Genomic DNA, 18,933 nt, shown 5'->3' with positions numbered 1-18,933 from the left:
GAGGACATTGGGAGCTAGGAGTCACCTACGGGAATAATCTGAAGCACAAAAGCCAAAAATATCTAGAGTAAAATTTGGTAGAAAGAACCCAAAAATTATAACAGTGTGGTGGAACAGGCAGCATTAATTTGCCAACTGGTATCTCAAATCAGTTCAACTATATAAAGGGTGCACATCTCCCATATGTCTTCTGTACAAATGCCATCCTGCTCTAGTGTGACATACATGTGATACTTGCTGCTATCAGCTTTTGAAGCATGTGCTGTTTGCATATGCAAGAATTTTCATTACTTTAGTTCTCATCTTTTTTTTAACTGACATTTCTTTTTCCTGCTTCATGGAATAGATCCAAATTCACATACTTTTGAAAGTTAAAATGAATTAGTAAAAATGTCAGTAAATTCCTTAAAATTCCATGCTAATGAGAACCCTGGAAACAGCAACTAAACACAAACTAAACAAATACCCCTGGCTCATAGCATCTGTGTCAGCAACAAGATTATAGCATAACAAACCACGTTAACTGTTTGGCCTCTCCTGTCAACTTGTTTGCCCACACTAACAAACTCTTTCTTTCATGTAGCAGCAGCTCTGGGATGGGATAGGGAAGAGTTAATAATGTTTTAAAAGGAAGAAAGATTGCCCATATAACTTATTTTGAACTTTCTTTTCTGGGCTGAGATCACTCGTGGGGGGTGTAACCTGGTAGAAGTGCTAGAATGTGCTTACCGGGAACATCAGCTGCTGACCCCAGCAGACTTTGACATCATGGGAAGGTTACTTACTTTACATTCCAATGGCAGGTCCCTGCAGACCATTAGGGGTGCAACTTGGGCACTTGTCTACCATAGAGGCTGCATGCTACAATGCTAGTCGCCGGGTCCTGGGGGGCGGGGGGAAATGTTAGGGCTGGTGTACGTCCCCACCCTGGAAAGAAGAGCTCCTCGGCCTCTTTGTAAGGAGACCACTTTAAATATTACAAAAAATTCTCCTCTCAAATCTTCAAGTGAGTTTCACGTCCACCATTTGGAGGTTTTGTATGCCTGGCACCAAGGATATGCTGGGATAACGCGCCCAGTGAAATCGGTGGGTTTGGCACGCGATCGTAAGTAAATTGAAGCCACTTACATTGGTTTCGCGCTGGAAAGCTGCGCAGCGGGCGGACTGCGCACCCGCATCATAGGCTGTCAGCTCGAGGAGCCCTATTTAAAGGGGCAGTCCTCCACTGACTGATGCTGCAGAAAATAGGCAAAATTACAGCATGGAGCAGCCCAGGGGGAAGGCTGCTCCCAGGTTTAATGATGCCTCACTCCAGGTATGTGTAGTAGGAAGCGTAAGGCAAACGTGTCATGAGCATGAAGGGGATGCACAAGGGTGTTTGAGGGTTTGTCATGGTTTTTACTTATATTTGATTTCTGATCAATTCACATTACATATTACTGGATGTGGCCTGCCTCTGCCACCACGAAGGCCTGGCTCAAGGCGGCAGAGGAGGTCACCAGCACCACCAACATATCGCACACCTGCATACAGTGCAGTAGGCGCTTCAATGACCTAACCAGGTCAGCTGAAGTGAGTACTCTTACTCATTCCCCTGCACTCCGTCTGCCACATCACCGCCCCTACCCCACATCTCCTTCTGCACTGCCAACACTACTCTATCACATCACTCCTCACACCCACTGAACCCTCATCCTCATTTTACTTGCACTTCATCACCTCCTCAGTAATCTTCCCACCACTACCACACAATCCAATCGTCATACAATCTCATGGCTCTGTCTCATACTCACCCTCTCATGCATCTCTTTCACGGTCAGCCTCACCCAACCTGCCACCACCTGTGCTGCAGCCACAGGGCATGCATCACGCATGTGTAGTAGGAAGTGTAAGGCAAACGTGTCGTGAGCATGAAGGGGATGCACAAGGGTGTTTGAGGGTTTGTCATGGTTTTTACTTATATTTGATTTCTGATCAACTCACATTACATATTATATTGTCACCAGTACTGCCACATCTTGGCCATTCTTGACTGGCTTGTGCAATAAGGCCCTTTCATGAGGTTCTCCATGAACACCCTTGATGCCACCCATTGGGTCAACCTACAGTGGACGTATATGTAGTTGCACGATTACTTTGTGCAGGTGCTTGTTGCGCAGCACTGTGTTGTGTAGCTCCACGTGGCGGAGGTGGACGGCGTGCTTGGTGAGGCTGGTGATGTTGCTCGTCCTCCAATGGAGTGATGAATGCAGCTATGGAACCCTTCCCCCTCCCCCCTCCCCCCTCCCCCCTCCTGACGGTGTGAGTGTGAGGGGGTCCGCAAAGTAGGTAAATGTGTTTGGACAGCAGAGTTTAGGGTATGATGTAATAATTTTGAGTGTGGCAAAACTTTGTCTGAGGTGACAGAGTGCCCTGCAATGAATGAGGTATTCCCCCCAACTGTCAAGGAATCCTCAGCATCTCCCAATGGCTGCTGACTGAAACACACCTACAATAACAGGGAGTGGAAACATGCTGAGGAGAGTCCAAAATCACATCCCTGCTAAAATCTCTTCCCAATGAGGTCTGTCAACGACTTCAAGTACCTCCCTAACTATCTAAACTGTCATTCCACCGGTTTTAATTGCCGATGGGAGTCCCGCATGCGGGGGCTGCGCGCACACCGATTTGCGTCATTGGGGAACCCGGAAGTGGGCGAGTTGGAGCCGGGCTCCGGACCCGCTCCAGGATTCCCCAATTTTAGGAAACCCCCCCCCCCGGCACGAACGCACCCGCTCGGCCATCCTAAAATTGACCCCTGGGTCTTTCTGAGGTCAGGGACACAAGAAATCTTGGCATGGGGAATCCTTGCCCAGCCCTGCAACTTCTCCGATGACATTGGCCTTGTTTGGGGTAGGCTGAAGTACTGCTTCCAGCGAATTCCGAAGTTAGGTTGGGACTGGATTCTGGCCTAATTTGCAGCCCTTCTGGCAGAGTTACTGCAGAAGTGTGCCAGAAGAGCCGCAGATTTTTGGCCTTTGTCTTATAAGACGCAGTCTCCATCAGAAAATGTTTGCTGAACCTATAACTTTTCAAATTTACTTTGAAATTCCATCAGCTTTCTTCTACAGATTGTGGGGAAAAAAATGGAGGCGCCAGTGTAGATAATTTTTTATAAATCTAAATACTATCAGCTGCGTTTGGCCATTTACATTGTTCAGATGTAATATTCAGTTGCCCTGAGCTGTCAGATGAATGAATTTTTCCAGTCTGTTGTGCATAAGTTAAGTAGATAGCGATGTGCATCTGGAAGAAGACTGATCAAGGTTCCCCAGACGTGCATGTTATCACTTTTCAAGCCCATTACACACTGCTCCATTCGGTACTCTTGAGCAGTAAACAATGATGCCCAGGGAAGATATCAAGGAATAACTCAAGACAACTAGAAAAACACTGAGACTAGTTGGTTGGACATTGTTGACCTTACATTGATTTGTGACAGCAATCTGCTTTCTTCAAATCCAGATTCTTTAACAGCATGATAGATGTTATTTACTACTCAGTTGTTAGGTATGGTCATTAAGCAGTTTCCATGAATTCCCCACAATAATGTCTTCAAATGTTATAAATAAGACTGATTTACCAACTACCTTATTTTGCTCAGAGACTGATAAACTCATGGCTATTTATATAAGTTCCTGTCATCCAACTTTCTAATTAGTGGAATTCATGCCACACAAATTAAGTATAGAAGGACAAGAAGACCTAGCACCTAAATTGATGTCTTATACTTCAATGTACTTATATGTCGAATACTTCAAAAATAAATTAAAAATGACAAATTTCAGGCAGGCATTATAGATGTTAAGTTTTCAGCAGAAACTTGGTAATTGACCCTTCCAGTTCACTTTAAATAAAGATCAATTTTTGGTGCCATATTCAATAAAATTATTTTATTTAAAAATGCAAGATATTATTTTCGTAGAGCTCAGTCATACTTTTCAAGAATCATGACTTCATAAAGAATCGTTTCTGATCAGTGTGAATTCAATGGAATTAAAATGACTGTAGATACGAAAAAATTTGCATCTGATGCTCATTCTTTATAAACAGAAAAACAATTTTTGGAACTTGCTATTACATTGTTACAGAATTCAGACATACCATTTTATTTTCTCTGCTTTGCCGTAAGCACTAAGATGTTCCATAGAAACTGAATTCAGTGATATTTGTGCTGTAAGATCAGCCATATCCTTGTTAATAGTCCATTCAAAATCACTTTATAGTATGTAAGTAGATAAATTGCTAGCATCTCCTTCCAGCCAAGCCAGAAATCCCTAATCTGAAACAAACCAACTGGGTAAAGGTATTAAACAAATTAAGTGCATTTACTTAATTTTGTAACCATTTAAGCCAGATCATAGGTATATCTCCCAAAGTGACACAGTGGAAGTGATTTTTAACTTCTGCTCAAAACTTCGGCAAAGCGGGTGCCCTGCCCGGCCTAGGCTCATCCCAAACATTTTGACGTCCGGGCCTCATCATCTTAATTCAGGCTTGCTGCCCAGCACTCAATGAGCACTAGCAGGTAGCTCACCACATGGGGGGGCAGGAAATCTGGCGGCGCTGTGGACAAGCATAGCAGGAAGACAATAGTAAAAGGAGGGGAAAGGTATAATGGAGGGGGGAGGGCCAAGGTACCTCCAATTTTCCACTGCCAGTCGCCCATTTTTCAGGCGACAAACAGGTGGGCAGCAGTTGAAAATCGCCCCCAAGCTCAATATCAACTTGTATTTATATAGTGCTGTTTGGCCTCTTGCGCATCCCCGATTTTCATTGCCCCACTATTGGCAGCCCTGCCTAGGCCCTAAGCTCCGGAATTCCCTGCCTAAACATCTCTCACTCTCTCCCCTCCGTTAGACGCTCCTTAAAACCTACCTCTTTGACCAAGCTTTGAAAGAAAAATAACTTCCTAACCTCGTGCCCTGTGTTTATTTTTGATTATTTATAAAATTGTTTTATTTTTATTTATGTCCTAATATCTCCTTATGTGGCTCGGCGCCAAATTTTGTTTGATGATGCTCCTGTGAAGTGCCTTGGGATGTTTCGCTATGTTAAAGGTGCTATATTAATGCAAGTTGTTATTGTTACTGCTCATATGCAGAGAGACTAAATAAAGCTTTGCCCTTGTCTATTCCATTGTCTATTTTAATTGGGATCTGTTTGAAGTCCATTGTATATATTGATTGTAAATGCGTGTAATAGAGTACTCAGTCACTTTAATCAAATATCAAACAATTACTCCATGCCATAAACAATGCTTTCTAATTCTATTTATGCCCTGCTTCCACTGCATTTTTTCTTCCCTGACATAAAATTATGGTTTTATGTTGCACGGCTTTAAGTTTCTTTGGTCACACGGGGTGATGTCACTAATGGGCTTTCAGTGGGTTTGATAATCCCATTGAAGTTGACCCTGTTGTCTTCTAACAGAACGGCAATAAATGGTGACAATATTGATTAAGCTGTTGACAAATAAATTTGTAGGAATATTTAAATTCTGCATTAATGATAATACAAGTGATTCCTGGGCAAGGCATTGCTTTTTCTTCATATCTTGTGTCATTAACTCTGAGCTCTGTCCAGGTCAACGTTTCAGTGTGTATGCATCAGATTTTGGAATTAATTTTCTCAGTTTTCATTTGTCCAAAGATGAGGAAATTCCCAACTGTGATAAAACTGCCAGACTTTGATTTTTAGAATCACTATCTACCCTACTGAATTGAAGGACCCCTATAATTCCTTTGCATTTGAGTTTGTTAGAATTATCGTTTTACATTGTAATGCATGCGGATTCAGATCTTAAGTTGTTCAATTCATTAAATCATTTAGGTTCATGTAAACACTGAAGGTTTAGTATAAATGTATTCTTTACCATACTATTATACATTTTTTGGACACACTTCTAACATCTCTCATTATTTCCTCACTACTAAAGTATGCCTTACTGAGGTGTCCAAGCATTTACTTGAGACAACCTCCATAATCGTAGAGGCAGTAATAAGCGGAGCAGAAGAAGACAAAAACAGATTGAAAAAGACTATAAATAATAAAGTTTTCTTGTATCAGCTATTTTTTAGCTCCATTACTTAGTACTTCAGCAGTCATTATTTTACCTGTCCAAAAATTTGTTAAAATGTGAGATATCCAATGAAAAAAATAATTGATTCAGAGACAGGATTGCAATATAAATGGACCAAATTACTTTTAGAATCAGAGAAAAAAACAGCATTCTTATTTATGCAATAGCCTTTTGATTAACCCGAGTCGTGTGTTTGTATTATATTGTAGATCAAGTATTTGGCTGTCACTTGGCTACACTGTGCAAGCGCGAGGGAACCACAGTTCCAAGATTTGTGACGCTTTGCATTGAGGCTGTGGAAAAAAGAGGTAGGTGGCAGTTTGGTAATACTTCTTTGCATCTTTCAGTAGAATTGCTTACTGTCGACACCATCAGATAACATATAAGCCTTACCTAAGTGTAAAGTGTTCCTGAGGTGACTCAACTGTTGACAGGAAATACCATTACGAGGCTTCATTTAGCTGCATCGCAATTTACTCTGATGTCACTCAAAGGCATTTTCACTGCAGCAGGATTCAAAACCTTCGCCAAAAAAAAAATGTGAGGGGAAGGGTGCTAGCAATGACATGATGACAGTTTATATCAAGTATAAACATTTGTCCACTATAAACACAGAACAGGCACCATCGAAATGTTAGACAAGCACTGCAGATGCGGTGGGGGTGGGGGATATTTTCTGGCATTGTCCATCAGCTCATCTGCCTGTGAACTCTAACTTAAAAAATAACAATAACTTTAAAATGTTTCATCAGGTTTTAACTAAACTTCATTAGTGACTTGTCCTTGCTTCAGTCTGGCGACTACATTATCACAATCAGTTTATGTTAGTACGGCACATTGTGAATGCATTCACTTGGAGGTGGTACTCGGAGCTGCCTCTGAGTCAATTCATGTGGTAGGAGTAATAGGTTACTTACCCAGCATGTGTGCTAGTAGTTTTCTAAGGTGAATTAGAGATTCACAATAGGCTATATACACAGCAAGAGCAGGATATTTTACTCTTTTTTGCAATTGAAGTAAATGACTACTAAATGTTTATAGTAAACATCAGGCATTATATTTTTTTCATGAATCACCATGCTGGGAAAACTGTGTTGAGTGTACATGTAGGTAAGTATTAGTAGCTTTAGTTTTATCTGCTCGATCTGTAACAAAATGTGTAGGCCGTTCGCAAGATTCTACTGGAATTACACCTGTAGGTGGTGAAGTGAGGTAATCTTACGTGACAGTTTAAGAGATAATGCTAAATTATTTCCTAACTATTTATTGAGCTCTTAAAAGCTAACAGGGCAGAATTTCCTTTAGGCCCATTTTTGGGCCTGAAATGGGCGACGCACACAGTGTGCGTGTCCCAGCCGGGAATAAAGCGCAGGTCTCAGCCGGGAGGTCCATGGGCGGCCCGAGACCCAATCTCAACAGTACAAAACTGCTCATAATTAAGTATTAATTGGCGCCAAACTGGCGGTTTCAACGGTCACAAGATTATCTACATGTACAAGGAAAATGTCACTCTGATGCAGCAGAGGATGCTCTGCTCAGATTGGAGTCAAAGCCTGTTGTTAGATCAGTACAAATTTACTTTGCATCTAATCTATTCCATATGTGACTTGGGGCTGATGTTAAGTGAAAAAAAAAGTTCTGACTGATGTCCTTCATTCAGTTCGGCTGATTTGGTAGCATTCTCGCCTCTTGAATCAGAAATTTGCTGATGCAAGCCCCACTCTAGGATTTGAGCACATATTCCAGGCAGACTCGAGGACTGATTTGAACCCCCCCCCCCACCCCACTCGGCAGGAAGGGGGGGGCGGGGTTAAGACGGCCACGTACCTACATCCTCCAGAGGAGGGGGGAGGGCTAATTTAAATGGCAGTGTCGCATTCCGATGACGTCATCAAGATGCGCAAGCTGTTTTAACTGTAGGCCTGACTAAGGGCCACACAGTCTCGAACCCGCCAGCGAAAGCTGGATGCAGCAAGGATCCTGGCCCCAGTTAAAATCGGCCCTTCCGTGTTGCATTGTGGGAGGTGCCATCCTTCAGATGAGACATTAAACCAAGACCCTGCGGATATAAAAGATCCCATGGTATTGGTAAAACAAGACCAGGGAGTTCTCCTGATGTCCCAGCCAATATTCCTGACCAAAAACAGATTAACTCGTCAATCATCTCATTTTGCATCTTGACTGCTGTATTTGCCTACGTAACAAGAGTGATCATACTTCAGTAGTAATTCATTGACAGTGAAGCCCTTTAAAATGTCCTGAAAATTTGAAGACTTGTCAGATCCCAGATTCTTTTCTTTTGACAGATGGGAAAGCTGTGAAATGTACAATGCTTTTTTTTTAATACACAAGGACTTACCATTTCCGGTGCAGGTGAAGTGATGGTAGGTGAATGTTTTGCTCAACTCAAGGTCCTCTGCTCCATAATAAAACCTGAACTGTAGTCATTAACAAACACAACAACAATAACTTGCAGTTGTATAGCACCTTAACGTAGAAAACTTCCCAAAACACTTTACAACTGTAGGGGGGGGAGAGAAAAAATAGATAAAAAGAACAATGGAATGGACAACAAGCTATCATGCAAAAGTTGAGAGAAATGAATGAAAGCTTGACACTTGACAAAAAGATGGATTTTGAGAAAACTTTTAAAGGTAGAGCGAGAAATAGAGAAGCAGAAATTGGGTTTAGGAGAGAATTCCGAAGAGTAGGCAGCTAAAACTCTAAACTAGCTTGGATGATGGTTCCACTTTTCAAAATCAAACAGAGTCTAAATAACTCTTAGAATGAGACAGTATTGAATAGGATATGTTCATCAATTCTATGCTACTGGGATGGAGCCACAATCAACAGGAGTACAGATTGTAAAATCAGGCACAGAGATTTAATGAGCTCAGTCTATGGCACTCCTAATTTTTGGATGATAGATTTTAATCACCAGAATCAGGAATATCACCAGGGGTATTGACCTCTGTACTCGATTCACTAGTCTGTGGTACTGTTCAGTGAACCACTGTGCTGAGGGCGTAGCCTTTCTGAATTTACTCTTGAATGTATCAGCTTTTTTTTATTATTCATTCATGGGATGTGGGCGTCGCTGGCGAGGCCAGCATTTATTGCCCATCCCTAATTGCCCTTGAGAAGATGGTGGTGAGCCGCCTTCTTGAACCACTGCATTTACCAACTTTTGCAAGCCATGCCTTCTGTCGGACAGTGAGGTCCTTTGTGATCTAGGGATTGTGTATTGCATTAAAGAAAGTGTGTGTGTATATGTGTGTATATATATATATATGTATAATATATATCAATAAGGACTGGGCCATTTAAGGTCACCATCATGTACAGGATCTTTTCACAAATGTGACCACTGGGAACTTTCTGTATTTCTGGCTTTCAAAAACTCAGTGGGGAATTTATCAAAACACTTCTGGGTCAGAATTCAAAAGCCTCATCTCTGTGTGGGGTTAGAAATGCTTCATTTTCAGTTCCCTTGCACTAGCTTCATGGAATTATAATGAAAATGTCACAGGAGCCTGACATTCCCACCACGATTGAGAAACTTGCAAACGATTCACAAGTTATGAATGCAGCTTCTTGGACAATCTGAAAAATATAGACATTCTTCGTCATCATCCTGGTGACTCAAAATTGCCCCGGCACCACTGGAGTGTAGAGACGGTTTGTTTTGATATGCAATTTTTTAACAAGGAAAGGTCTGTTATTTGGGCAGTGCCGTTTTCTGCCGCAGATTAAAAGTGCTGCAATAAACAGAAACATTTTGATGGAACAAGTTTTGAAAGTCAAGATATAAATTATTCCATTAGCTTAAAGCCACTACAAGAAGGGTAAAGACCCATTACTTTTGAAAACATGAAGTAAGGTACAAAAGTCATCTGGATAGGCTTAAGGAAAAAACTGAAGAGATGTTTCTTCCCCTTAATAGTTTCAGAAATGACTTGAGTTAAACGTCTGATTATTGCTAACAGCCCCATAAAATTAAGAAAGCATTTATAGTTGGCAGTCATGTAAGACAGCTTTCCTTAAGCTCAGGCACTAATTTAATGCATTCTAGTATCATGGAGAACTCAACAATTTGGAAAAAAATTACAAAGCAAAGAAATACTTACATGCCTCATCCCTACTGTAACAACAAAATCTCTTTTTCTATACTTTTTATAATGTGGGGGAAATGTGCTTGGCCCATTTAACTTTTTTTAATTGGACACCTCGCACCTTAATTTCTTTTTCGTTTTTTTTATGCACTCGAAAAGTTTGCAAAAATGAAAGCTTTCAACAAGTTCTGCAGTTATTTCAATATAATGCTGTAATCGAATGGTTGTTGCAAATGTTATATTTAAAATTACTTTTTCAATTATTTTTCCAACCATCTGTGTCATCGTTCTTCACATGCAGAGGAGGAAGGTTTCTAATTTGGGCAAACCGATGAGGCTAGAGCTACAATGTTATAGCGAACTGGTCAGAAACAGTCTCACAACAGATGGTTTAAAACAACTTTCTGTATTATCAGACATGGGCCCAGAACATAGTTGGTTCACCAAGTTCAAACTAAACTGCTTCAGCTTAATCATTCAAGCTTTGTTGCTCTGAGCATGGTGGCTATCTACAACATCTGACAAATTGATAGTCTTTAAAATTCCATTTACACTGATGATTGGATGTTACAGTGAATCCAGCATGGACCTCACCTCCAATGTGTATCTTGAACCTCACACTGTAACAGCCCTTTCCCCCTCCTCCATGAAGGGACGAGTATTGAACATGAATTTGACTTTGGCTTAATTTCATAAAATAAAAGTAGATAAGTCACCCGGTCCGGATGGGATGCATCCTAGGTTGCTGAGGGAAGTAAGGGTGAAAATTGCAGAGGCGCTGGCCATAATCTTCCAATCCTCCTTAGACATGGAGCTGGTGCCAGAGGACTGGAGAATTGCAAATGTCATACCCTTGATCAAAAAAGGATGTAATGGTAAACCTGGCAACTACAGGCCAGTCAGTTTAACCTCGATGGACAAAATTAATAGTCACTTGGACAAGTGTGGATTAATAAAGGAAAGCCAGCATTGATTTGTTAAAGTCAAATTGTGTTTAACTAACTTGATTGAGTTTTTTGATGCGGAAACAGAGAGCATTGATGAGGGCAATGAGGCTGATGTTGTGCATATGGACTTTCAAAAGGCGTTTGATAAAGTGCCACAAAATAGGCTTGTCAGCAAAATTGAAGCCCATGGAATAAAAGGGGCAGTGGCAGCATGGATACGAAATTCGCTAAGTGACAGGAAACAGAGAATAGTGGTGAACAGTTGTTTTTCAGACTGAAGGAAGGTGTACAGTGGTGTTCCCCGGGGGTCGGTACTAGGACCACTGCTTTTTTTGATTATATATTAATGATTTGGATTTGGGCGTACAGCGCACAATTTCAAAATTTGCAGATGACACAAAACTTGGAAGTGTAGTAAACAGCGAGGAGGATAGTAATAAACTTCAAGAGGACATAGACAGGCTGGTGGAATGGGCGGACAGATGGCAGATGAAATTTAATGCAGAGAAGTGCGAAGTGATACATTTTGGCAGGAAGAATGAGGAGAGACAATACAAAATAAATGGTACGATTCTAAAGGGGGTGCAGGAACAGAAAGACCTGGGGGTATATGTGCACAAATCTTTGAAGGTGGCAAGACAGGTTGAGAAAGCGGTTAAGAAAGCATACGGGAACCTGGGATTTATAAATAGAGGCATAGAGCACAAAAGCAAGGACATTATGTTGAACCTTTATAAAACACTGGTTCGGCCACAACTGGAGTATATGTCCAATTCTGGGCACCGCACTTTAGGAAAGATGTAAAGGCCTTAGAGAGGGTGCAGAAAATATTTACTAGAATGGTTCTGGGGATGTGGGACTTTAGTTACGTGGATAGACTGGAGAAGCTGGGATTGTTCTCCTTGGAGCAGAGAAGGTTAAGAGGAGATTTGATAGAAGTGTTCAAAATCATTACAGGTTTAGATAAAATAAATGAAGAGAAACTCTTCCCGTTGGCAGAAGGGTCGAGAACCAGAGGACACAGATTTAAGGTGATTGGCAAAAGAACCAAAGGCGATGTGAGGAATTACTTTTTTAAGCAACGAGTAGTTATGATCTGGAATGCGCTGCCTGAAAGGGTGGTGGATGCAGATTCAATTGTGGCTTTCAAAAAGGAATTGGATAAATATTTGAAGAGAAAATATTTGCAGGGCTACGGGGAAAGAGCAGGGGACTGGGACCAACTGGATTGCTCTTAGGAAGAGCCGGCACAGAGCATCTCTGTGCTGTAACAATGCTATGATTCTAACAATGTCTTGAGTTAAACCAGTTTGAATTCAAATTCCCCATTTATACTAATTCCATTGGAAAAAATGGCAACAACACATGGGCCCGGTGGATTACAAATACGTAACATTTTTTTGTGTCATGCTAACACAGCCACCCATGTACATACACAATTGTGCTCCAAGCCCTGCCAATAGTTTCCCTTCTGTTATGGCCAGTGACATGTATGTACCAAGCAACTGCAACAAATGATAGGGACCCTATCAGCATCATCTAATTTATGATTCTTTGGTGAACTGGTGTAGTTTCTGGTGCTTGGTTTGTTTCAAAGCCTTGGTGCTCTGGCAGAGTGATACATTCAATGTTGATATCCAGTAATAAATCTGCTTCTGAATGTCGGTGGTCTGAGGGAATAGTATTCATCTGATTCTCAGCTGATTGGTACCAACACAACTTACATTTATATAGCATCTTTAACGTAGTAAAACATCCTAAGGCACTTCACAGGAGCATAATTAGACCAAAAAACACAGAGCCAAAGAAGGAGACATTAGGACAGGTGACAAAAAGCTGGGTCAAAGATGTAGGTTTTAAGGAGTGACTTAAAGGAAGAGAGAGAGATGGAGATTGGGAGAGGTTTAGGGAGGGAATTCCAGAGCTTAGGGCCTAGACATCTGAAGGCACAGCCACCAGTGGTGGGGCTAAGGAAGTTGGGGATGCACAAGAGGCCAGAATTGGAGGGACGCAGAGTTCTCAGAGGATTCAGAACAATGGGCAGTTGGAAAGATTATCTGTAATCACCAGGTATTGTTCTCTGACTATATATGCGGTACCTTTCATGGAATCCCACACTCACCTGGCGAAGGAGAAAGCCTCCGAAAGCTTGTGATTTTCAAATAAAACTGTTGGACTATAACCTGGTGTTGTAAGATTCCTTACATTAATTTCTACCAGACATGGACAAGGTAGAGAAGGTACATGTCCAAGATCTGCCAGCATGTATCTCAGTTCCTAGTAATTCAGAGCAGGGTCCTCCCAGTGATAAGCCATCACATTTTGGATTAACTTACTGAATGTTTAACTATACTCTCTGGTTATGGTTTTGTAACAGAGCAGTGCCACTATCAGCACAACAATTCAATGTAAACCTTTTCGCTCCTGGACGTGCAGTGAGTCACAATAAATGCTAACCTTAATGGAATGTTATAAATCAAAATTAGAGACCACAGCATATTGTCGATTGCCTAAAGAGACTGAAAATGCATATTTATTTTACTTAGAAACTAGTCTTCAGTAAGTTCAGTTAGCAAATTTGAATGCAGGTGCTGAATCATCTACACTCACATTTATGTTACCATAAATGACCCTATATTTTCTGGAACCGATACCATGCACTGTTCCTCCCAGAAAGGTCTGAGTTAGATTTGACGTTTAGTGAACTTCCTAATGTTTTACTGAGAGGGTCAGTGAACTGAAATTCAAGAGCTCTGCAAACCTCTGGTAGCAAAACGTTCATCCTGTGTACCTCTGTAACAACGGCTTTCCTTCTAAACAAAGGCAGTCAGTAAATCAATTCAGGGATCCTGTATCCTGCTTTCTGTTGTCACACAGTGCGTTCCTGCTGGCTGTATTTTTTTTCATAGTGGGGGAAATAGGGTATTTGGACAATTCTCATGAAAGAGTCCAGACAAAAAAAACACTAAAGGAAGAGGAAGGGGGCATGACCTGGTGCAGTTAGGCATCACTCTAATGTACTTTGCAGTCCCTTTATCCTGTTTTGAAATGCAGCTGTACCTTCCTGTAGGTGTTTAGTGTAATACCAGCCTTTGACCACCTTATTTGTGACACATATAGCCAATTAATTAGTCAAACATTAGTCAGAATCCCTCAGACTTCACTAGGGGCTGTGAACCATTCTGCTTAGCTTTCAACAAGCTGATGACTTGCACAATAAATCGTTATAACCACAATGCCAACCAAATTATTCTATTTCCTCATTCATATCCTATATTTACAAGCAGATCTTCTGTGATGTTACTCAACATAGGTAAGAAGTTTTACAAGGACGTGGGTGTTGTACGAAGATGTTTTACCATGGTGCCTGACTAATCAGCATTGGGGGGTGGCCCTAAGATTGGAAGGTGGGCTCAGGGTCTGACAATACTGATATGGAGTCTCAGGGTGTAGCAATATTTTATGGGGGGGGAGGGGGCGGGAGTGGGAGTTGAGTACCAGAGTCAGAAATACTGGAGAGAGAGGCTGGTTCTGGGATCTGGAATCACTGGCAAAGGGATTCTGGAAAATGGAAGCATTGGGGCGGATGGTCTTAGAGTTGGGGAGAATAGGGGGTGATTCTGAGAGCAGGGATTTTTGGGAATACTAACTAAGAGCTTGGAGGACCGAAAAAGGGATATTCACTCTTGCGAATCCTTTAGCCCTGCAGTCTGCAACATTCCCTGCCAAGTGACGGGCCTGCACCTAGGGCTTAGGGTAATAATCTGGACCCATAAATATGGCTGGATTCAGATCAGATCAGGCAGAGCACATTTTCTGTGCTCTTCACATGGTTACACCCAGGTTGGGTCAGAAAGGGGAATCAGCCCTCATATATCAGATATGGCACTTTTCAAAGCCAGTTATTACTTTTATTTTTATTGGTTGATCCTTCTTCATTGTGAACCAGACTATTGAAAGGAAATTCCCATTCCTAATTTTTATTCAGCAACCCCTGCTGGAAGTGCACATGTGTAGATGTCAGGTGATGGCAGGATTGAGTTCACCCTTTATACTCCATGGTCAAATAGCTTGCTGATGTTATCAAGGTTCATACATGAACAGTAGCTATTGGGCAAGATACTGGAGGTTATCCAACACCCATGGATCCATCCCCAGCTAGGAGTCAATACTTTCAGGAGAGGAGTGAAGAAAACTGGTGCGTGAAATATTACTATTAATTATCAATCTACATGTAATGTCCATTTGCTGGGACTTTCTAAACCTAATTATAATTAACTGTGCATTAATAAATAAAACTACATTTTAGAAAAATTAATTGAATAAGTTAGCTTAGTTTGCCTCTTGAAAATGGATGTTATACTTGAGCAGAAACAATTAATGGTAATTGCACACTTTAGCACAGAAAGGCTGGCTCAGCTACATCCTAAATGGTCAATAGCACTCATTTCTACTTTAATTTGCTTTTATTCCAGTAAGAGTACAAATGTTTCAGATTAATTATTGTTAAATAATAAATGCAATAAATTGCACTCAACTTCCTTTAATAAAATTGCATCGTGACATTGGCCATTATTTGCATTTCATGTGCTTTACAATTAGAAGGGAGGAACAAAAAAGGTGTTCAGCTTATTACATCATCCAGTTCAATCTGACCACTGAAGTAAAAGCATGAGATGCTGCAAATATAAAATGTACCCATCAATATCTGAAAAGAAAAAAGCTTGACATTTTGAATATAGAACCTTCACCAGAATTGGGAGACAAGCAAACTACTTTGGAAGACTGAAGTGGGTGAGGAGACTATCAGGTAAAAGTCAATAATTTATTAAGCACATTTTCTGTGACAGGAGTCAGCATACAGGACTTTTGGTTTTTACCTGTTATCCTCGGTTCCCCCCTCCCCCACTTTGTTATTTTAAGCTCTGTGAAGGGGTTTGATTATCTTCAGTTTTATGTTCTGAAAAAGGACATGCACTAAAACTTTTGGCCAGAAATTGTTTACAAAAGAACAGTGAGCTCAATAGCGCTTACCATTGTTAGTGGCGAAATCGAGGAGCACCTTTCAATGTTCGCACATGCTCAATCAAACGTAGAAATCTGGCACTTGTTTGCTGGCGATATTACAGCTTTGAATTGAAGCGATATCGTCGGCTGGAATCAATGGCATCAATGAACCAGCGCCAACTTGCTCTTCTGTCCAACTGGAAAGTAACTAATAGCGCCACAAAACAGGTACGCTTAAAAATACCAGGTCTAAACTGTGTTTTAAAAGTGCGATAAGTCTTAATGACTGCCAAACAGCTAAAAATTAACTTTTAAAAATATGGAGTCATATTACTCCTTATTTTAATTTTTGGTTTGAATTTTTAAAAACTTTTTCTCCTGTCTCTTTTATTATTTCTTTCTCTTTTTCTCACTGTCCACAACTGTTTTTACAAATGATTTCAGTGTTGTACCTTTCACTTCCTGGATTTTACATTCCAGCTTGCAGAAAATGTTCGCAGCGTGTCAAAAATGCTGCAGTCTGATTGGTCGAGGGGAGAGAGTGATCCTCTTGCTCCTCCCATGGGTCCTAGCTTTGCTGGAGCTAACGCTGGGCTCTTCTCCGCTTCCTATTAGAGGAAGTGCACCCAGTAAAGACCACGGTAAGTTAGTGGGTTAGTATAAATCTATGGAGCGGCGAGCACCGTTGGTTTGCCGCTCGGAGCAATTTAAGAACATAAGAACATAAGAAATAGGAGCAGGAGTAGGCCAATCGGCCCCTCGAGCCTGCTCCGCCATTTAATAAGATCATGGCTGATCTGATCCTAACCTCAAATCTAAATTCATGTCCAATTTCCTGCCCGCTCCCCGTAATCCCTAATTCCCTTCACTTCTAGGAAACTGTCTATTTCCGCTTTAAATTTATTCAATGATGTAGCTTCCACAGCTTCCTGGGGCAGCAAATTCCACAGACCTACCACCCTCTGAGTGAAGAAGTTTCCCCTCATCTCAGTTTTGAAGGAGCAGCCCCTTATTCTAAGATTATGCCCCCTAGTTCTAGTTTCACCCAACCTTGGGAACATCCTCACCGCATCCACCCGATCAAGACCCTTCACAATCTTATATGTTTCAATAAGATCGCCTCTCATTCTTCTGAACTCCAATGAGTAGAGTCCCAATCTACTCAACCTCTCCTCATATGTCCGCCCCCTCATCCCCGGGATTAACCGAGTGAACCTTCTTTGTACTGCCTCGAGAGCAAGTATGTCTTTTCTTAAGTATGGAGACCAAAACTGTATGCAGTATTCCAGGTGCGGTCTCACCAATACCTTATATAACTGCAGCAATACCTCCCTGTTTTTATATTCTATCCCCCTAGCAATAAAAGCCAACATTCCGTTGGCCTTCTTGATCACCTGCTGCACCTGCATACTAACTTTTTGATTTTCTTGTACTAGGACCCCCAGATCCCTTAGCACTGCAGTACTTTCCAGTCTCTTGCCATCAAGAAAATAACTTGCTCTCTGGTTTTTCCTGCCAAAGTGCATAACCTCACATTTTCCAATATTGTATTTCATCTGCCAAATCTCCGCCCACTCACCCAGCCTGTCTTTATCCCCCTGCAGGTTTTTTATGTCCTCACTCTCTACTCTCTACTTTCCCTCCCATCTTTTGGACCATTAACATGTCTTTTTAAATGCTTATAGACCTGCTTTGCATTTCCAGCATTTTCATTTATTATTTCAGATTTTCAGCACTTGTAGTGTTTTACTTATTTTTTTAATATGACTACTTTTTTTAAAAATAATTTTTCTATTATAAGTCCATAACCCTCTATTTTTCTAGTAGCTGTCACAAATTTGACTTGTCAATACAAAAGCCCAGCACCAAAACCAAGTACATCCATAATAAATATATAAATAATACAAATGAATCAGCTTTATATAATTGTTGTAAAAAGCAGTTGCGTACATCTAAAGAAATGATTATTCAATTACCGAACCACTCATTAAGTGGAGCGGAAATGAACTGATGAAGTAACAGCAGCTATGTTTGAAAACATAATTGTACTCTTTGCTGCATTTTTCAATTCCGTTTGCTGGAATTTACCACTGTAGGACTGTGTTAGCCATTGTTGCAACCTTCTGGCATTTCATTATACTTTGTAACATCAGTAATGCAAAAACATAAAAAGCATGTGAGCTTCATCAAAGTTAGCATAAGTGGAAACCTCATATCACTGAATTTTAATCAATAGAATTATAGACGTTATTAACTCAACATTAGATTGGGAACACTCCAATTGCCTGCAGACAGTGGTGAAGATATAACTTGTCCCTATCTTAGGGCACATTTATCATTCAAGCCAATTCAGAACTCAGAGCCAGCATGGATTTGTGAAAGGTAGGTCGTGCCTGACAAACCTGATTGAATTTTTTGAAGAGGTGACTAAAGTAGTGGACAGGGGAATGTCAATGGATGTTATTTATATGGACTTCCAGAAGGCATTTGGTAAGGTCCCACATAAGAGACTGTTGGCTAAGATAGAAGCCCATCGAATCCAGGGAAAAGTACGGACTTGGTTAGGAAATTGGCTGAGCGAAAGGCGACAGAGAGTAGGGATAATGGGAAGGTACTCACATTGGCAGGATGTGACTAGTGGAGTCCCGCAGGGATCTGTCTTGGGGCCTCAATTATTCACAATATTTATTAACGACTTAGATGAAGGCATAGAAAGTCGCATATCTAAGTTTGCAGATGACTCAAA

The 18,933-nt window shown here is 41.1% G+C and overlaps 1 protein-coding gene across 1 annotated transcript in view; it reads left to right on the top strand.

The window, feature by feature from the left end:
* The window catches only part of arhgap15 (Rho GTPase activating protein 15), a 576,367-nt gene that overhangs the window by 388,194 nt on the left and 169,240 nt on the right, over positions 1 to 18,933 (top strand). The window contains exon 11 of the mRNA XM_067987193.1: positions 6,331 to 6,429. Within this exon, the coding sequence (XP_067843294.1) occupies positions 6,331 to 6,429 (99 nt within the window). The remainder of the gene's footprint in view (positions 1 to 6,330; positions 6,430 to 18,933) is intronic.

The sequence above is a fragment of the Heptranchias perlo genome, chromosome 7 (assembly GCF_035084215.1).
Source record: "Heptranchias perlo isolate sHepPer1 chromosome 7, sHepPer1.hap1, whole genome shotgun sequence".
Taxonomy (NCBI): domain Eukaryota; kingdom Metazoa; phylum Chordata; class Chondrichthyes; order Hexanchiformes; family Hexanchidae; genus Heptranchias; species Heptranchias perlo.
Note: the sequence above shows the minus strand (reverse complement) of the source record. Positions and strands in the feature narration are given on the sequence as shown.